At 43.0% G+C, this 18,150-nt stretch overlaps 1 protein-coding gene across 1 annotated transcript in view; it reads left to right on the top strand.

The window, feature by feature from the left end:
- The window catches only part of CADPS (Ca++-dependent secretion activator), a 193,446-nt gene that overhangs the window by 143,485 nt on the left and 31,811 nt on the right, over positions 1–18,150 (top strand). Inside the window, exons 22-24 of the mRNA XM_009329499.1 lie at positions 5,942–6,088; positions 9,203–9,358; positions 12,328–12,475. Of these exons, the coding sequence (XP_009327774.1) occupies positions 5,942–6,088; positions 9,203–9,358; positions 12,328–12,475 (451 nt within the window). The remainder of the gene's footprint in view (positions 1–5,941; positions 6,089–9,202; positions 9,359–12,327; positions 12,476–18,150) is intronic.

The raw sequence follows: 18,150 nt of genomic DNA, 5'->3' as shown, positions 1-18,150 counted from the left end.
TTTCACAGGTTTTGAAGCATTGCTGAACCCTGTCATGCTTGCTCTAAAAAGCCAAGTCAGATCCTGCAAAGGAAAAGAACTGACTTTTCCTTCTAATAAAGTTATTAAAAGAGAAAGATCGACCTTTTGCAAACAACATGAGTCTGCTGGTGGCTCAGACAGGGGATTCGGACCAGGTGACCTCTGGAAAGACTATTTTCCCTGCTTTTTTTGTGATCCTCTAGGCAAAGTTAAGTGGCACTGCACTCTCAGAGGTTGCTGTATAAAAGAACGTGTGGTCTTTCCGGACTTTTCACACCAAATATGTTCCGTTTACAAGGAAAAGAGATTTTGTTCAGCAGCCAGCCTCCCATATGCAACCTGGAGTCTGAGTACCCAGGTTTTTTCCTTTCTTTCTTGTGCATCCTCAGCATCCGTAAGGATTCTGCCTGCCAAATCTCAGGCCTTTTCTTGACACCTGATCATCCCCTCTGTTTTGAGTGGGGTTAAGTGGCTGGCATTCAGGATTCTCTCTCACTTTCCATTTGCTGTCTGTGGTCTGCAGGCTAACAGGATTAAAAATCCTAAAAAATCTTGTTTCAAATAAGCAGATGTGACCCAGAAAACATACAAGAAATAGATCTTTCGAGTAGGAGAATGCCATTTTTACAGCCACTCCTTCAAGCAGAATTGCACTTCGAAGTTAGCATTAACTTGAGTTTCAGAGCTCTGCTTTAGTAATGAATATGTTTGTATTTCCTTGTGTGTTACGAAACAGAGGCAGTTAACTCTGTGTACCTGTCCACCTCAGTTGAGCAGTCAATAAGCAATTTGTTCTGCTTTTTTCTTTTGCCAGAAGCTGACATTATTTTGGCTTTTAATGACTTTTGTAGCTTAACTATAGGTGTCCATAAGTACTTGGCTGTCAGAATGCTTTGTCCCTGGGAATGCCATTATCTGTCATTTTCAAGTTATCTTTGATAGTTATAACAGGTCTTTTCTTAGTTCTCTTGCAATGGTTATGCCCTTCTGGAGTTCCAGTTACAGAGTGCTTTGAGCGTTGCAGTTTCAAGCAAAAGCCCAGGATGGGCTATCTGTCTTACAGACTTGGGTATTTAAAAGATTTCTTCCAGCAGGAAAGTGGGTGCTTTTTACAAGAAGCTTGTGTCCATCTGGTGAAAAGATGCACTCCGGGGTGGTTTTTTTTCACTAGTTGGTATTTTGTTCTTGTGTCTCGCACACAAAAGTGCGAGTTGCAAATGCTGGCTTAATGCGATGTGACCCGGCGAAGGAAGATACCAGCGAACGCACAGAGGGTGGCACATACTGTGTAAGGGAAAAGAGGGGTGTCGTTCCGAGGATCTTATGACAGTTTGGATGCGCTGTTCAGAACTAAATGTTAAGGCATCTTCATCTTTTGCCTCCTGGGCAGACCACCTGCTCCTCTTTGTCTGATTGACAGTGAACTTGCAGAAAAACTCAGGTCAGAGACTTACTTTGCTCAATTTGCCTTCACGAATCCACCTCCTTCTCCCCCCCCCCCCCCCCCCCCCCCCCCTTCTGCAGCACAGTTGAATTTTTGACCATTGATTCTCAAATGGTTTGGACCAGCCAATTCCCATCCAAGTCATGGCCTTCCATTGCCACCTCTCCAGCGGAGCTTTTTGGGAATTGGGAACAGTGCAGTATGTTTTTCCATGGCTTTCCTCTGCTTTGAAGAAAGGCCTTCAGGTTGGCCAGAAAAGGTAGATCATCGTGGCTGTCCATTCCACCGAGCTTACTGGTGTCCTGCTTTGGATCTCTACAGTGAATTGTGAGAAGGAAATCTCGTTATCTCCTGTTAACCAAGAAATTATTCCACAACACAGAGTCTTTTGAAAGGGTTTCTCTATGCTTGTGCTTGCAATCAAGGATGAAATATGTAGCCCTCCATAACCTGACCAGATGGCAGTTTGCAAGCATGTATTTCTTCTATTTTCATTGCTGAATACTCTGCACCTTATGCTACAAGGAGTTAGGTATAGAAATCTCAGTGAGAGAGATACTGTTAAGTATTGAAAACATGGGGGGAAAAAGGATCGATGTAATGTGCTCATGAGGGCTATGTAATCTGCCTCTGCAGAGCTGCTGAATTTACAGGGGGTCCGTGCCCTATAGCTAGAGCAGCTGGTGTGCTTGTATGAATCCACGCAGAGAAATGTGGAACACTTGTCCTTCGCACAGTCATCCAAATACGGAGGATACAGAGTAGGTCTGTTCTCTGGTGAGTTGAGAGGTCTTGGAAAAGTAGGGTTTGCAATGGGTTTTTTTTCATGCTGGCTTCTCAGAGAACACTGATTTATCTTGCAGCCAGCAGACACGTACGTGTGTGTGTGCGTCTCTGTGTGTGTGTCTGTGTTGAAAGATCTTTTTGAGCAAATGCTAAAGCTGGTGCAATGACAACCGGTTTCAATCGCTTGACTAGGACGTTACTCATTGACCTATGGCTGTCTCTACCGCACTGTAGTCCTGGCTTTAGCATCTATTAATTGCTCACTAACCCTTTGCAAATTATTTATAAATGTAACATTAATGTAAGAACTTGAACAGTACGATTAAACTAATCGTTTTATAAGGTTGTACTACTACAAAATGCTAGTGAAAAATGCTTCCCCTTAAAAGAAGCACCGTTGTAGTGAAAATGAGTATCTTTGTTACTATTCTGGGTGTCAGTCAGAGGAAGAGCACAGATTTGACTGCCTACTTCACTATCAAGCTCTTTGCTTCACATCAAGGCTTTTGTGAGAAGATTTGCTCTTGAGCATTTCCTCAGCCTAGGCAGTAAGGTTGTAAGCGTTTATAGCGATGGAAGAGACAGGCGTTTGCGTCTTCCATCACTAAATCATTTCAGGCATCCCATAGGAAGTGAGCGTGTAAGTATGGACAAGGCTCTCGTTTAGCTCTGTTCTGAAGCCAGGGGACAACTCAGTAAAAATACTATGATTTTTCTGCCCTCCTTTCGGTACTAGGGCAGCTCTCCAGGAGCAGCCCCTGTGCAATTGGACTTGTTTTCTGTGATCGGTGCTACAGTACAGTGTGAGCGTTGGGATGTTGTCCAGGGGTATGTTGCCAGTCTGTTTGCACTGAGAATTTCCCAGCAGACAGTACAGGTGAAAGCCATTTACACAGCTACCAGACACAAACGGGGGTGAATCAGAAGAAGCCAAGAAAACAAGCAGTACAGCTCCAGAGTGTGCGTCTTTTATCAAACATATCAGGATCCAGTCCTGAAGCTGAGTCGTCTTAAATCAGACAGCCCTCATCTTGTTGATGCAAATGCCCACATTCCCTGCCTGATGGCTGAGGTTATATTTAGCCATCTATATTAAATAGGCATGGCTGACTTCTAGAAACAGTTTCTCATCTTGGACCTGTAGTTTTATGGTCTGAGCAACTGCAGGCTGGAACATTTGTTGGTAATATTAATCATTTTTTACAGGTCTCACTGCAACTGTTAGTCAGATAATTAGATCGGTTGAACCTGCAAAACTGTGCATGTCAATTCAGGAGAATATTTTTAAAATTAGTTACTGTATGTTAACATAATATACTCCATTATTTTGCTGTTTTGTTTTGTTTTAAGAGTACTAACTTATTCTTGCACCATATCCTTGCATCAGCAAAATAATGTGTTGTATAAAAGAAATATGTTTCCGTGTGAATATAGTATACTGTTTACTCTAGAAGTCATATTTTATTAATACAGTGTTTTTATTAATATAACACTGTCACTTCTTGAATTTTAATATTAAAACCAAAGGTCCTCTGATTTATGTATTTACCATCTGGCTAAGTTATTTAAGTTGCTTTTCCTTATACATTTATATGTTGTCCACCTCTTGCTATTTCTTTATTTATTCCATATCAGTATCTAACCACATGCACTGCCATTTCTGAAGATTTAACACTCTCTCAATCACTATGGAGTCTGTGTCTCATTCAATAATCATATCATCTTAATAGCAGATACAGTATGAATGGAAACAATGGACAGCTTTGTTACGTTAGTAAATTCTCCTATCTGCTTACTGCCTAACAAAGAGAACAAGCAGAGCGCGTGAAGTCAAATCTACGAAGAATCACAGAAACAAAAGAAAACAAGAACATACTTTTTTTTTTCACTAGAAAAAGACTTTGGATTGTGGTTTTCCTCCCCAACAAGGGATTTTATTCACAAAGGGAGAATGAGGATAAAGTTTATTCCCTAAGACTTGCCACCAATGACGAGCTGAGCTCTTGCAGACATGTGGTTCAAATCTTCTGTTGCATTAGGAAACATGTATTCAGTATAGCCAGCTCAATTCCATTACTCTGGTTTTTGATATATAAAACTTGCAGTAAGAAATGGAGTTTAAAATATGACTCAAGGAAGTTGCTAAGATTTTAATATGCCTTGAAAGACATAGTGTATAATTCGATAGTTTTCCAAGAGTCCAGATAATGCTGCCTGTACAGTAACTGATTTAACCCAGGGGAATGGGAGAGACCTCCTAAGGTGGCATGTCCTGGTGCAGTCACTGAGAGCAGGGAAGTTTGAATGCTGAAATTGTGTCCATGCATATCAATAGAAAAGCTTCCAGTAGCTTCAGCAGTGCAGGGTGAAGCTGAAATCCTGAAGTCCTGATTCCATTTTCACTGAGCCCAAATAATGATCCAGTGAAAACGGTGTCAAAGCATCTGGTTTTGTTCCTCAAATGGGACTGTAAAACCATCTATGGATTGTGTCCCAGTGTGCCATACAGCATGACTGGATTAAGGCAGAAACAAGATACACCTCTGAAACTCGCTTCTTTTCTGTGGGCCAGGAAACATGGGAGTTGGGTAATTGAGTTCTATCTTTTGCTGCTTCCCAAATCCCATGAGATTTTTATTTTGCATGTAAAATATAACTGTGATGAGATACTCATGAAAACAGAATTAGACTAATTATAACATCGAGAGACCTAGCACACTGAAATACGTCAGGGTGTTTTGCAAACTTTGGGCATGCGGTGCTGTTACACCGCACATTGTTTCAGGAGAGTACGTCGCATTAAGTTAATACGCTAGCCAACTTTTAAAAGATCTCTATTTGCATAACAGTTGCATGTCTGAAAATAATTATTGAAGTCATGATGCCCAAGTACACATGCTTCATAAATTAACCTTTGAATGTCTTAATCACCCATTTCCAGTCAAGAAATATTCACATACTGGATTTATTAAGTGCCATTCATTCACAGTGCACATATGTAGAGCTGGGCAACCTGCAGGACCCATTTTCTCCGCACCCAGGAGGGCAAGGGCAAGATCAGGGCACAAGTCTTCACTGAGGAAGAACCTTGTGGTTCACCATTTCATTGCTCCAGATTAGCAGGCACATCTTTGTTATTTGTAGAGTACAAAATAAACAGAGAGGTTTTGGAGTGAAATCCTGACTCCATAGAATTTGGTGGCAAGAAAAACTCTTATGGACTTCTGCATGGCTGGAATTTGAAACTCTCTGTTTATTATTTTGAATCCCAATTCTCTAGTAGATCTCTCAGTTTAGCTCTTTCATCCAGCCTAACTGAGTGTGTAAGAACTGAGACTCGCTTCCTTACGAGAGAAATTTTTCCGAGGAAACGCTGCTCTCTGCGCTCTGAAATGGTATCAGGACTTGAAGCTGGAGTTATTTTCTGTGGGTGTTTGAGTTAATTTGCTACCTTGTGATTCTTCTTTTCATTCTGTTTTTTTTTAAGTAACTTGCTTTTTATTGCAGACTGCAAACTCAGTACCCTTAAGCTTCCATTACTCATGCTTCCTTCTGAAATGTTTTGCTTTAGTTTTTTAACTGTCTTCGTGCTGTGAACTTTGCAGATTTGTTTATGAGTGTCACGTGCTTCTGCTACATCTGCATTGTCACTGTTATGGTATTTTTTCTTTCTGTCTGTTTCTTCCACAGGAGTTTAACAAGTAATCTGCCCAATGTGAATCTACCAAATGTGAATCTCCCTAAAGTACCAAATCTACCAGTTAACATCCCACTAGGCATCCCACAAATGCCTAGCTTTTCTGCACCGTCATGGATGGCTGCTATTTATGATTCTGAGTGTGTATTCAGTTCAAATTAGATCTCATTTAAATTTAAAGTAATCTTGGCATGGATATGTATTGTTTGTTTCTGTGCATTATATAAAACTTTAAAGAGTGATATAGTTAATTAGATGTTTTCTGAATGAGACACGAGTGAATTTCTGGCATGTGTATTTTGAGGGGTTTTTTTGTATAAATCTTGAAAATTTTTCTTACTCCCACTGAGAGTTTGAGCAAGTATCTTGCTTTACAAAATAGCTGTCGACAATGGGACATGGTCTGAACATACGAACCACAGAGCTTATAATGTGACATTATGTGTCTCAGCAAAGAGTTTTGTCCAAAAGAGAAGATGAACCAATTTCAGTGCCAGTCAACCAATTTCTGTGGACCAGATGTAGATCTAAAAGTGAATTTTATTTAATGGAAGCTCCGCATTTCCCAGATAATAATTTTTCTCTTGATTTTGATGAAACAGAAAGAGGAACACCCTGCAGCAATTCTTATTCATGTTGGGGGAGGCCCCAGAGAGCAGTTAAAGCTCCATAGCCATCATTACAGCTTGAATAATGCCATGACCAAATAAAGATGCTGGAGCTTTAGATTATGGCCTGGAAAATCGGGCACGGTGTCAAAGCAGTCAATCTGTAGGAGTCTTGTGCTCCCAGGTCACTGTCCGAGCATCCCAGGGTGCACGGGTGGAGCTCAGGGGAGACATACCGCAAATCCTGAGCACGGATTAGGCAAGTTTTTATAGCAGCTTTCCCTTAAAAGTCCCGGCCACCAAGCAGTGTGGAGGGTGGTACACAGTGGGCTAAACCTGAATCTCGGCATTTGAGGTAGCTCATCTCCCGAGATGTCCTAGCACAGGAACTGAGATCTTGCCAGTTCTGCATCCAAATTCCTAGAGGGTTATTTAGGGTTGGCACAGGATGGTCCCAGCCAGCACTACGCAGATGTGTTGCTTTTTCCCTACCTTCTCACTTAAAAGATAAAACTGAAGAAGCCTCCCAAAACTACCCCCTTCACTGTTACTGAAACACCCTCGATTACATCTACACCTGGAGTCCACCAAAATGCCTCTGCCATTAGCCTCGCACAGGCTGTATTGCAGGGCAGTGGTAACGAACCAAAGTAAAGCAAACACTGATGTTTGACTTTTTAATAGATTTTTAAAACTTTTTAAATACTAGCGTGGTCATTTATATTTCAAAGTTATACAACTCATATTCATGCTAAGATAGCTATATTAAAGGCTAGCTTAGGCAGTTGTCTGTAAAGAGTACTTGAAAGTTTTAATCTTTCTCTGTGCATGCTTTTGTGGTATTGCCCTTGAAAAGATAAGAATCATGTCATGGCAGAAAATTGGATAATCCCTCTGAAAACGCTTGAGCATCAATGGTATATTGCAAGCTGCCTGCGTGATTAGAGTAATTGCGGTGCTCACAAGCAAAATATTAACAGTGCATCTTGGAAATGAATATACTGTATTGTTTACTTGCATGGAGCCCTAATCAAAAGTGAAAAAAAGGCCAAGAATAATACTTTTAAAATTTTGAAACCAAATGGATGTCATAATGTTGCTGTAGTAAACACTAATTATTGTATTTGTACATATTTAATTATTTAAAACATAAATTCATGCCATTCCAAAACTGGGTTTAGACTGTTAAAGCTTATTTATACCCAAGCACAGGTTTGAACCAGGCGCAGCTCCAAACTGGCGGTGGCTGCACACTTGAGACTGTTGTACAAACTGGTCCCCTGGTTAAAGGAAATGCCTGATTCTTTATCTTTTCATGTCCCTGGTTTCCTTTTACCACCCTTCCCCTCCATCAAGGACATGTTACCTGTTGCTTAGTGTCAGATACGTTTCTCCTACAACCGAGACGATTCATTCTTTATCTCGTTAACTCTGTTAGCACAGGACCCTGCAGGACCCCTCTAGCATGTTGGGACTACCGTTCTCACCTTGCAGTAGCCGTGTATGCATTAGCTCCAGTTTCCTCTAGCATTAACTCAATGCAGCTGGCATCTGTCACAATAGAAACACCCTCCCTCATCTGTTTCTATAGATGATGTCAGCACCAGTGGTAATGCATGGTGTGTTAAATATCTTATAAATTACCGTGTTAGCATTAGTGGTATGCGAGGAGGGGGTTGAAACTCTTGAAGCTCCCTTGGTAATTGTTCTGAAAAAACGTGAGGGAGAAGGAGAGCAGGAGAGAAAAGGGTTATGGATGCATAAATTTCTCTGCACAAACAGAGCACAATCCAGTTCTGTATTTTTATTCTGTAAGTGGAGGTTTGAGATAGAATTATACTGTGAAAAGAACCGGTGTAGCTACACACTGCAGGACCAAAGACTTCCATCTGGGCAGGGGTGTGGGTACGAGAATATACGCTTGGGAGAGAAAGTCAGAGTTTTGTGACAGACCAAAGATGTTGCAAAATAAATTTTAAAAAAATGGAAATTTGTTGTCCTATAGATGCCTTTGCAAGAGGCAGCTCTGTGAAAAGGTGCAGCGGTCAATCCTGCCAAAACTCCTGGATATGAGATGTCTAGTGCCCTTAGCTCAATTGATTTACCCCGATTTTTTTTCAGCTGTTCAAGAGATAAAGTGTGTCCTCGCTCACCACTTGTTAGCACTGTCCCTTACCTGGAAACGGGGCCTCACTCGGGGGGACAAAGCAAACTCGAGATATAATTCGGAGGGGGGAGAATTGCATGAAACCCTAAATCTTAATAACTGCATACGGTCTAGTATGGCAGTTATTACTGATCGAGGATTTTCTACCACTATTTCTGGCCTTAATTCTTAATAATCACATACGTTAATGTGGTTATTAACTAAGGCTGATTTTTACCATACACACATTCTTCCCGTTAATATGTGTAACTCATAATGTTGTCTTACTCATCTGGTCTGGAAAGTTTTGTGGGTGATGACAGCAAGGTAGATTAGGCAACTGTATGGTAAAACTCAAAATCCTGATGGTGGAGATTGCCAGCGTTGTCCTGTGTATGAAACTACTGTCTGCTCTACACTTGTTGCAGGAATGGTCTCCACATCAGGTTACAAAGAGCCTGATGCCACTTATGACTTTTGTTCTCATTTTGCCCTGCCAGCAATGGATCAGGCACCTCGGAAGATCTGTTCTGGAAACTTGATGCCCTACAGACCTTCATTCGGGATTTGCACTGGCCTGAGGAGGAGTTTGGAAAACACTTAGAGCAACGCTTGAAGCTTATGGCGAGTGACATGATTGAGTCCTGCGTGAAAAGGTATGTGCCCATGAGCAAACTAGTTACGTTTCTCATAGGAGCTCACAGGATGCAATGCTTTTTTCTATCTTATTATCAATGAAGCTTCGCTTCAACAACCATTTATTAGTGACCCCAGCTCACCTCTGCCCAGCACAGGCGTGGTGGAAAGCCACTCTATTGCTGTGAATTGTGGACTCTCCCAAGCAAGCACTTCTCTGTTGAGGCTCTGGAGAGTGCATATTCACAATAATCACCCATTCTTTCAAGCTTTATGGGATGTTACTTATTTTCCGTGCCGCACGTGAGATCAAGTCTTTGTAAATGCAGTTTGGTGTTGGCGGGGTTGAGTGCTGAAGGCATAGCCCTAAGTAAGATCCCAGCACCCACCTAAAAAACACAGATCCATGAAAAAACAAGCAAAAAAGTGATCCCAGAAAGGGGATATTGCATAGCTTGGCACACAGGCTTCACACCTGCTGTCGATTGAGAAAAGCTGTTGTATCATCAGCCACATTATAGGATACTCACCTGCAGATCTTCCAAAACAGAGAGGTTTCCTTAAAAAACTTTTAAACATACAGGCAGCTGTCATCTTGAAAACAAAATGTTGCGATTAAATTTCCAACCTTTGCAAGGTAATTTCCAATACCTCTATTTGGCATCAGAGGTCATGAGGCAGGAGGAAGAAATGAACTTTGCATTCCATTTTGCAGAAATTAATAGACAAAGAGACAAACCAAAGGAAAAATGGTTGCCAAATACAGCTGGTAGATGCTAATATTAGCTGCAATGTGTGATGTGGCTGTTCTGTACCACAATTGCCTGGCCACTCAGCAAGTGCAAGCGTGGCATTTATTGTTCGCACGTTCCTCGCAGTCTGGATATGCAACACCACCGTAGGAGAAGGCACGTTCGGTCCCCCAGATGTAGGCAGGAGGCTCGCCCGCTGGAAAGCAGACAGCTCAAGGCTTACTCTGGAATAAAACCCAGTACATTTTAAGTGCAATGAGATGGTCGTGATGTCTTTGGCATTGAGCAAGTCCCCCTTTATCGCAGCAGCTCGTCTTTGGTCCTTTGGCTGGCATGAACGCTGAGCTTCCGTTGTCCTCCAGTTGTCAGACCATCCTTTAGGAGCAAAGCCAGTGCTGGAGCTCTGCTCTCTGCTCTGCCCCCAGCACCACCAGCAAAACACTTATTTTCCCAGCAAAACACTTATTTTCTCTTTTTTTTTTTTTTTTTTTTTTTTTTTTTTTTTTTTTTTTTTTTTTTTTTTTTTTTTTTTTTTTTTTTTTTTAAATTGGAACCAAGGCACCTTTGCCACACCTGCAGTGCAGTTATAGCTGCGATGATCTATAGAAATCAGACCAGGTTAGCTCAGCTGAGATAACTGGGAGAAATAAGCAAGTTTCCAGGTACATCTGAAGAAAGGCTTGTGTGCCTGAAAGCCGGGGGTTTTTTTCCCAACTGCTTCAACCTTTCTACAAATACATTGCCCCTCTGTAAAAACCTGGCCCAGCTTGTAATGGTGTGACTATATATAATGGTTCTGAGCATAAGTAAGTAGGAACATGCTCATCTCTGCGAGGAGATGGAAAATCCCAGTCACTTTGGGTCCTTTCAGTAATTATCAAGATTCTAGTCCCCGAGTCCAGGCTAAATCTGGCACTGGTAATTAAATCAGTTCAAATGCCACTGCTGATGTAAACCAATATGCTGCCTTCCCTATTTATATCACCTGCAAACAGGGCCTGGCTAAGGTTTCTTTAGCAATTTCAGTTTGACACAACATTTTTCTTCACGTCTGTCTCTGAACTGTTGAATACCATGGAGGAGCCACCCCGCCTTCCACACTTGGTTGTATTTCGGTGCTGTCAGGAAAGCAGCCCTTGCAAGGAAGGCCTGTTCCACTAATAAATCCGGGCAGGAGGACCTATGTACCAGCTCAGATCTCATCCCAAGAACGGGAGTTTCACATTTGTAAATGAGTTTTCATTTGCATAACCCTTGGGGGATCTTTCAAGATCAGAATTATTCCTGAGCTGCAGCTGATATTATTTGTTATTTCTAAATTGAAGCTTCTATGTTAATTTGTTGGCAGATTCTGTCTGATGTGATAATTGTTCTGTGTTAGGCTAGATTAGTAAAGTACCTCAGGAATCTGCAGAGGGGCTCCAAAGAAAGGCAAGGCAATGCCCACCGTATTGCAGAGTACTCCCCGTGTTAGAGTCACAGGTGCCTCGGCATTTTAAAATACGGCACGGGATCAAATCCTGTAGTCTTTGGCCCAGCAAAGCTCTTGGTGTAACATGGTTTGTAACTGCCAGGGATGTCAAATTTGAGCTCAGTGAAACCTCAGGAGAGCCGTGAGGTGTGTACTCGTGCGATGCCTGTGCGTGTGTTCGTATGTGCACGACTGCACCCGTGCACATTTTTCAGACGTATTCTGGTGAGTATGTATGCTTCAGGGAAACTACTTCTATGAATTTATGAGACAGTCAGGAACTTTCAGCAAGCAAATGAAATCAAGTAGACCTAAAAATGCAATGATCTGGCAATGTCCTTTCAGTCAAGCGATGAACGAGCTTCTGTTATTTGTAGTTGATATCATGGAGCAACAGGAGCTTCCTTTAATGCGTCAGGCTTGCTATTTGTCTGTGGTTATAAATCAGCTAATGCAACCACATTATAGGTGTACATTGACACTGCTGTTTGTAACATCATCACACTGTTTATCAAGCATGAGGAAGTCATAGTTTCCCTGAAACTGTTGCACACTTTATAAATAGTGTGTATTCTGGAAAGTGGGTTTCTTTTTAAACTGGAAAATCATTTTTAGTAAAAGCGTATTTGTAACAATTGCACTGTAACACTCCCAGCAGCATTCGGCTTTCTGGTTTGTTGAACTCTTCTCAGTATTGTTTCACATTATTATTAGCTTCAGTATGTTAAAAAGCAACTGAAACGTCTTTTTCTCTTTTCCTTAACAGAACCAGGATTGCATTTGAAGTAAAGCTGCAGAAAACCAGCCGATCAACAGATTTCCGAGTCCCTCAATCAATATGCACCATGTTTAATGTCATGGTGGATGCCAAAGCTCAGTCAACAAAGCTTTGCAGTATGGAAATGGGCCAAGAGGTAAAAACGCAGGTTCTTCCCTTCACAGCTTTTAAAGGCAATGTCATGAAATTTCCTGTCTCCTGTTGTGCTAGTTTCAGAGGCGTTATATCAGTTGTGGATTTAGCCTTCCATATAGAGTGTGCAGATGAATATGCAGGGGGTTGCTCTCAAATAAATTTAATGAATACAAACGTCCGGAATCCCTGTCACTTAGGAGTGACTTTTTGCAACGACTGTGGTGTGCATAAGGTATCTCTTAAGCTTGCTTGATGCATGATGACCATACATATTATGCAGTCATTAACTGCACCTTGGAGCCAGGTGTCGGCAACACCCTTTCTATGTATGACTATTTTCTGTAGACAAACATAAGGAAAACAGAAGTGCCAAGTTGTTGCTGTGATGCTTTTAAGGAAAAAAAAAAAAGAACAAAACAAAACACCAAAATAGATAACTTCAAAAAGTAGATCGACGTTCTAGCTGCTGTGACTTCCTTGAGTACTGGCTATAATCAGCAAGCTTGATGATCCTGGATTTCCAGGTTCTTAATGACTCAAGTTGCCAAACAACAAACCTGTTTTAATTAATTGCTGATACATTTTTTTCTTCTGAAGCCATAGTTACTTCATGGTAAATTGGACTGGATTAAATGCATCATAATGATCATTTTGCTACAGCGGCTTCAAGCCAAATTAAATATTCCCATACCAGCCTAGAATAAATTCACAAATACTGTTTGGCTGTCCTATCCTGCTGCTTCTCAGCATTTCCTAGATAAGCCCTTTCGCTACAGCTTTCCATGGTCAGATCTTGCAGTGAATCATTGCAAGTTGGTTGTTTGGGTTTTTTTCAGTTGTTTGCCTCACCCTGTTCCTCTGAGAGGACTTGCTCCAAAAGCCACTGGGTGCAGCAGGGATCCTTGCCCTGATGTCAGTGGTGTTTGGATCAGACCCAGCTGTTTTTTTTGTTTTTCTTATACATATTTCAGTTATGACATTGTATTTGTGACAGTCACCTTGCAAGAGAGGTTTCAAACTGCTCATCATCAGGTTCTTCCTTCATCTTCCAGGTCAGCTGAGGCAGATCTTGAGTGGGCTTTTGTTGTCCAAGCCTGGACATGAACTTCTCTACCATTTTCTGTTCCGTATTCATACCCATTTATCTTCCCAAATCCCTCAGCTCGCAGCTGCTGGAACATCTGCCCTGGCAGTGCCCCGTCAGCCAGGAAGGGCCATGGTTGCGATGCTCCCTGCTGCAAACCAGGATCAAACCCTTGCGCATTATACTAGCACAGTCCCTGGGGACAGGGACATTTTGGAGATCAAGCAGACTCCGATATCATGACAGAGCAAGCTCATTGCATTCATAAAACTGTCAGGTTAAGTATCAGATGGCACAAGACTGATAATATCAGCTGCATCTGGATATAGTGTGACCGGGCACTCGCTGCATCTTTCCATGCTAACTTGTGATGCTCTGTGCTTGCCACAGTTTCCTCCAAGTTTTGAGCATCGGTCACGTTGCACATTCGGCCTAAGTCAAATTGCAAGTGAGAGGGGAGCGGGCGGCAGTGCAGTTGTTTCTCCGCTGGTCTCAGCTGCAGTGGGCATTAGCTCTGCAAATCTGCCTGTGCCGCTTCAAGAAGGTGTTTGGTACAGCAGCTTGGAGACAGCCTAACTCCTGTGGCAAGCAGCAGTTGCTGGGGCATGGGGTTTTTAACAGATAGCTGAACTAATAGACCTGTAAAGCAGATGTAAATTATCGGTGCATAAGTTACCATTTAGGGCTGCAGAATTTTATACACCCTCCCTTTTTCTTTTCTTCCTTTTAATGAGTGTTCCTACCTCCCCCTCCATTCGCTCGTGGCACTCCATATTTCAGCTACCTCCATCTCCTCTTCTTGAAGCTGTCTAAACCTGTGCGCTGAGATGGTCATGCTCAGGGGGTAAAGGCTAGGATATAGATATGTCGTTACAGCCCGTGAGGGGAGGACAAAATGCCACCCCACCTCTTCCAGTCCCCGGTGGAAGTGATGAGACAGTCAGATAGACAGTAGAGGAATGAGAAACCGGGTTTCAAGCCTGTGTCTTCCTCCGTGATTCGGGGAGCTGAGTCTGTGCATCGTCGAGTTCCTCTGTCTCCCCGTCCCTGGTGCGTGGCTGCCTGCAGCCCCGCTGGGGAGGGATGGACGGGGAGGGAGGGACAGGGAGGGAGGGACAGGTGCTCCTCGCTGACGGGACCCTCCCTCAGTGCTGCAGCCGCCGCATGGTTCCTAAAATACATGGTCCCTTTGCAGACAGTTCAAAAGCAGCAAAAAGGGCTCAAATTGCCCACCGCGGTGCTCAGGCAGGGGCGTTTGCCCAGACCTAGCTGGAGAAGACATTTTGATTAGAAACAAACCACTGATTTTTCTGACAGTCCAAGCTGCACGTGAGCAGAGACTCTCTCGACATGTTACTTGACCTCGCTCCTGCGGTTTCCCTCCCACCCCAATGGCCTTCCCTTTAAGTCTACCTTCAGTTACGCTCACTTTAACAGATACTTGAATGCATTTTGCGAGCATTACCCTGTGAAACAAACACCCATCATTTCATTTCCATTTCCTTGTCTCTAAAGGCAGCTGTTAAAACATTTGGTAAACATACTTTACCATCTTAAATATTTATTTTTCCTCTGAATTTTTAATACATCTAAGGGGATAAATGTATGTATTAAATGTTTCTCAGTTGGTCTAGTATGTTTCTATTTAATATCTAAGGTCAGATGGTCCTTAGAGAAATACAACGTACACACAATCTGTTACATGACAAGGCAAGATACTCATCACATAAAGTCAAGTTGAATCATTGTGGTGCACTGATTATGGATTGCAATAATTGAGCTAATAGAAAGCTGCGATGAACTTGATCAAAAGCGGGTGCTATGCTGGGTAAAGCAAACCAGTTATGCGATCTTTAACCTTGGGTGTTTTTGTAAGAAATGTAGAAGGAGCTGTTGGAAACACTGATTTACGAGCCAGGCATCTGGGAAAGCAGCACCAGGCAGTCGTTTTCCAAACCGCTGCCTTCTCTGACCCCATCCTGGCCAGGGCTCGTCTTCCCGAGGTGGAGCTGGGGCTGCAGCGTGGGCGGCGCTGGGTGCACATCGCTGCGGCTGCCCGGGGCAGGACCCACAGCCTCTCGGGCCCTATTCTGCACAGTCACTGGCCCTGGCACCGGGTCTGAGTCTGCCCCAGGGACTGCAGCCGCAATGGGAACAAGCGGTCAGAGTCCTACCAGCACCACCTTGGTGCATGCACAGGGTCCTCTCCTGCTCTCAGAGCTGTGGTTTTATTCCATCAGGGCTCTTATTTGCTTTTTAAACAAGCTTTTAATCAAAAATGCATTGGTCAGTGCATTTCACAGTGTATTATTTTGCATGTAGCTAGCCATTTTTGAGTTAAAACTCGTGATTTCCCCAATGAAAGCAGTTAGCTATATCCTTGGTTGCAAGGTCTTCCACGCACACAGAAAATGCAGCAGCAGAAGGAAAATATCATGGGGGAGACACCCCCATGTCCTGGTTTCGGCTGGGACAGAGTTAATTTTCTTCCCAGTAGCTGGCACAGTGCTGAGTTTTGGATTTAGGATGAGAACAATGTTGATAACACACCGATGTTTTAGTTGTTGCTGAGCAGTGCTTACACTAGTCAAGGACTTTTCAGCTTCCCATGCCCTGCCAGCAAGAAGCTGGGAGGGGGCACAGCCAGGACAGCTGACCCAAACTGGCCAAAGGGACATTCCATCCCATGGGACGTCATGCTCAGTACATAAACTGGGGGGAGTTGGCTGGGCCAGGGGGCCGCTGCTCGGGGACTGGCTGGGCATCGGTTGGCAGGTGGTGAGCAATTACATTGTGCATCACTTGCTTTGTATATTCTTTTATCATTATTATTATTATTTTCCCTTCCTTTTCTGTCCTATTAAACTGTCTTTATCTCAACCCACGAATTTTACTTTCTTTTTTCCCCTGATTCTCTCCCCCATCCCACTGGGGGCAGGGGGGGAGTAAGCAAACGGCTGTGTGGTGTTCAGCTGCCTGCCGGGTTAAACCACAACACCCCAATATACGCACAGTCCCTTCTCCATCTCCCTTAGGAGGTCCTGGCTGTGTATGCCAAGGATGTCAGCAGCTCCTACCTGTACCCCGCTGTCACAGGTCCCCATCACCCCGCAGCTACATCTCAAGCTGTGCTGGGAATGGCCAGGTCAATCCTGGGAGCTGATAAGGGCTAACTCTGCATTAAACAGATTAATCATAACTGTGATCCCTATAAGGGACTCATATATGTCTTGACCTGCAAAGCAGGACATGGAAATGGGAACTGCAAATGCAAATATCACTTGCTTGTTGATGTATGTTTTTTCATCTCTGAGTGGGCCTGGCAGATTGCAGCCTGTGGCGTGGCGGTGCCAGCCTGTCCTCCTGCGTGGGTGAGGCTCTGAGTGGCCCCACCAGGTCTTCCCGTGCACCCCTGTCCTGCCTGCCCTGCCTGCCCTGCCCTGCAGCAGGGCTCGCCCTTCAGGTACATCCTAGTGAAGGGTGTGCGGCTGCCCCGATGCTGAATCCTGCCTGTCGCCTTCCTCTTTGGAGCAAAATAAAACCATAAGAGACTGTCAGCAGTTAGGAACAATCCTGTCCCTTCCCCCTATTTTACTGCCTGCAAATACTACAGGTAGCGATCTCTCATATTTCAGTGAAAGGAGGTTTTGATCACGTTTCACTTTCCATTGCTTATTGTTTCTGTGCATGATGCTGCTGTTCTCATATGTCCCTTTTTTTTTAAGATTTTGGTTTATTTATTGTTTATCTTCATATGTTCTTTTTCCTGTCTTTTGCACTTTCCTCTTTATTTCTGTCCCAAATCATCTGAAAAGTTTGCTAAAGAGTGGGTAAGTGTGTCCTACTTTTATTTTCTTTTTTGCAAATTCCTGTATTAATATGTTACTGTCACAGAAAAAAATCCCCAAACTGTAGAGCAGTTCAGAGACTACCGATCAGACACTGAGACCAACATCCAGCATTTGTAAAGCCCTTGCAGTCTTCCTTCCCAAAGTCTGATTAGTATTTAAAGCAGATTTGTCTCTTTCAATGTGATTTGATGTTAACATTTTAAAACAATATTAATGCCAAGTGGTAATGAATATAGTGACTAGCACCAGTGCTTGAAATGTTTGACTGAAAAATCAAATGTTTTGTGTTGGAAAGCAGTCATAATCAGTATTTTCTCAGTCCATTGAAAATAAGAATATACTGTATGTTTTCACTAATTAAATCTTGTATTGGAAACAGGTCTTTTCTAAATTAGTAGAAGACTGTATTTTAGTACCTATTCTAGCCATATTGCAGCTGATTGCATCAGAGCTCCCAAGCTAAGCAAGGTTTGGCATGTGCAGAAATTGGGTTGAGGACTCAGAAACGCTGATGCTGCAGGCACCGGCGTTGGTCAGCCGGTTCTGAGCTCGTGCCGCGGGATCTGCTAACACCCAGGGCTCAGGGCTAGCACTGCCTGCTGGCTTTTGCATGGGACAAAAAGGCTCATCTTGGTTTGTTGGGGGGTTTTAAATCTATCTTCTAGTCACTGAGCAAAGCGTTTAAACGAGTGCTTAATTTGAACCATGTGCCTACTGAAGCCAGTGTGTAAAATGCGTTAC

This window comes from Pygoscelis adeliae, unplaced genomic scaffold (genome assembly GCF_000699105.1).
Source record: "Pygoscelis adeliae isolate BGI_AS28 unplaced genomic scaffold, ASM69910v1 Scaffold148, whole genome shotgun sequence".
Lineage (NCBI taxonomy): Eukaryota > Metazoa > Chordata > Aves > Sphenisciformes > Spheniscidae > Pygoscelis > Pygoscelis adeliae.
Note: the sequence above shows the minus strand (reverse complement) of the source record. Positions and strands in the feature narration are given on the sequence as shown.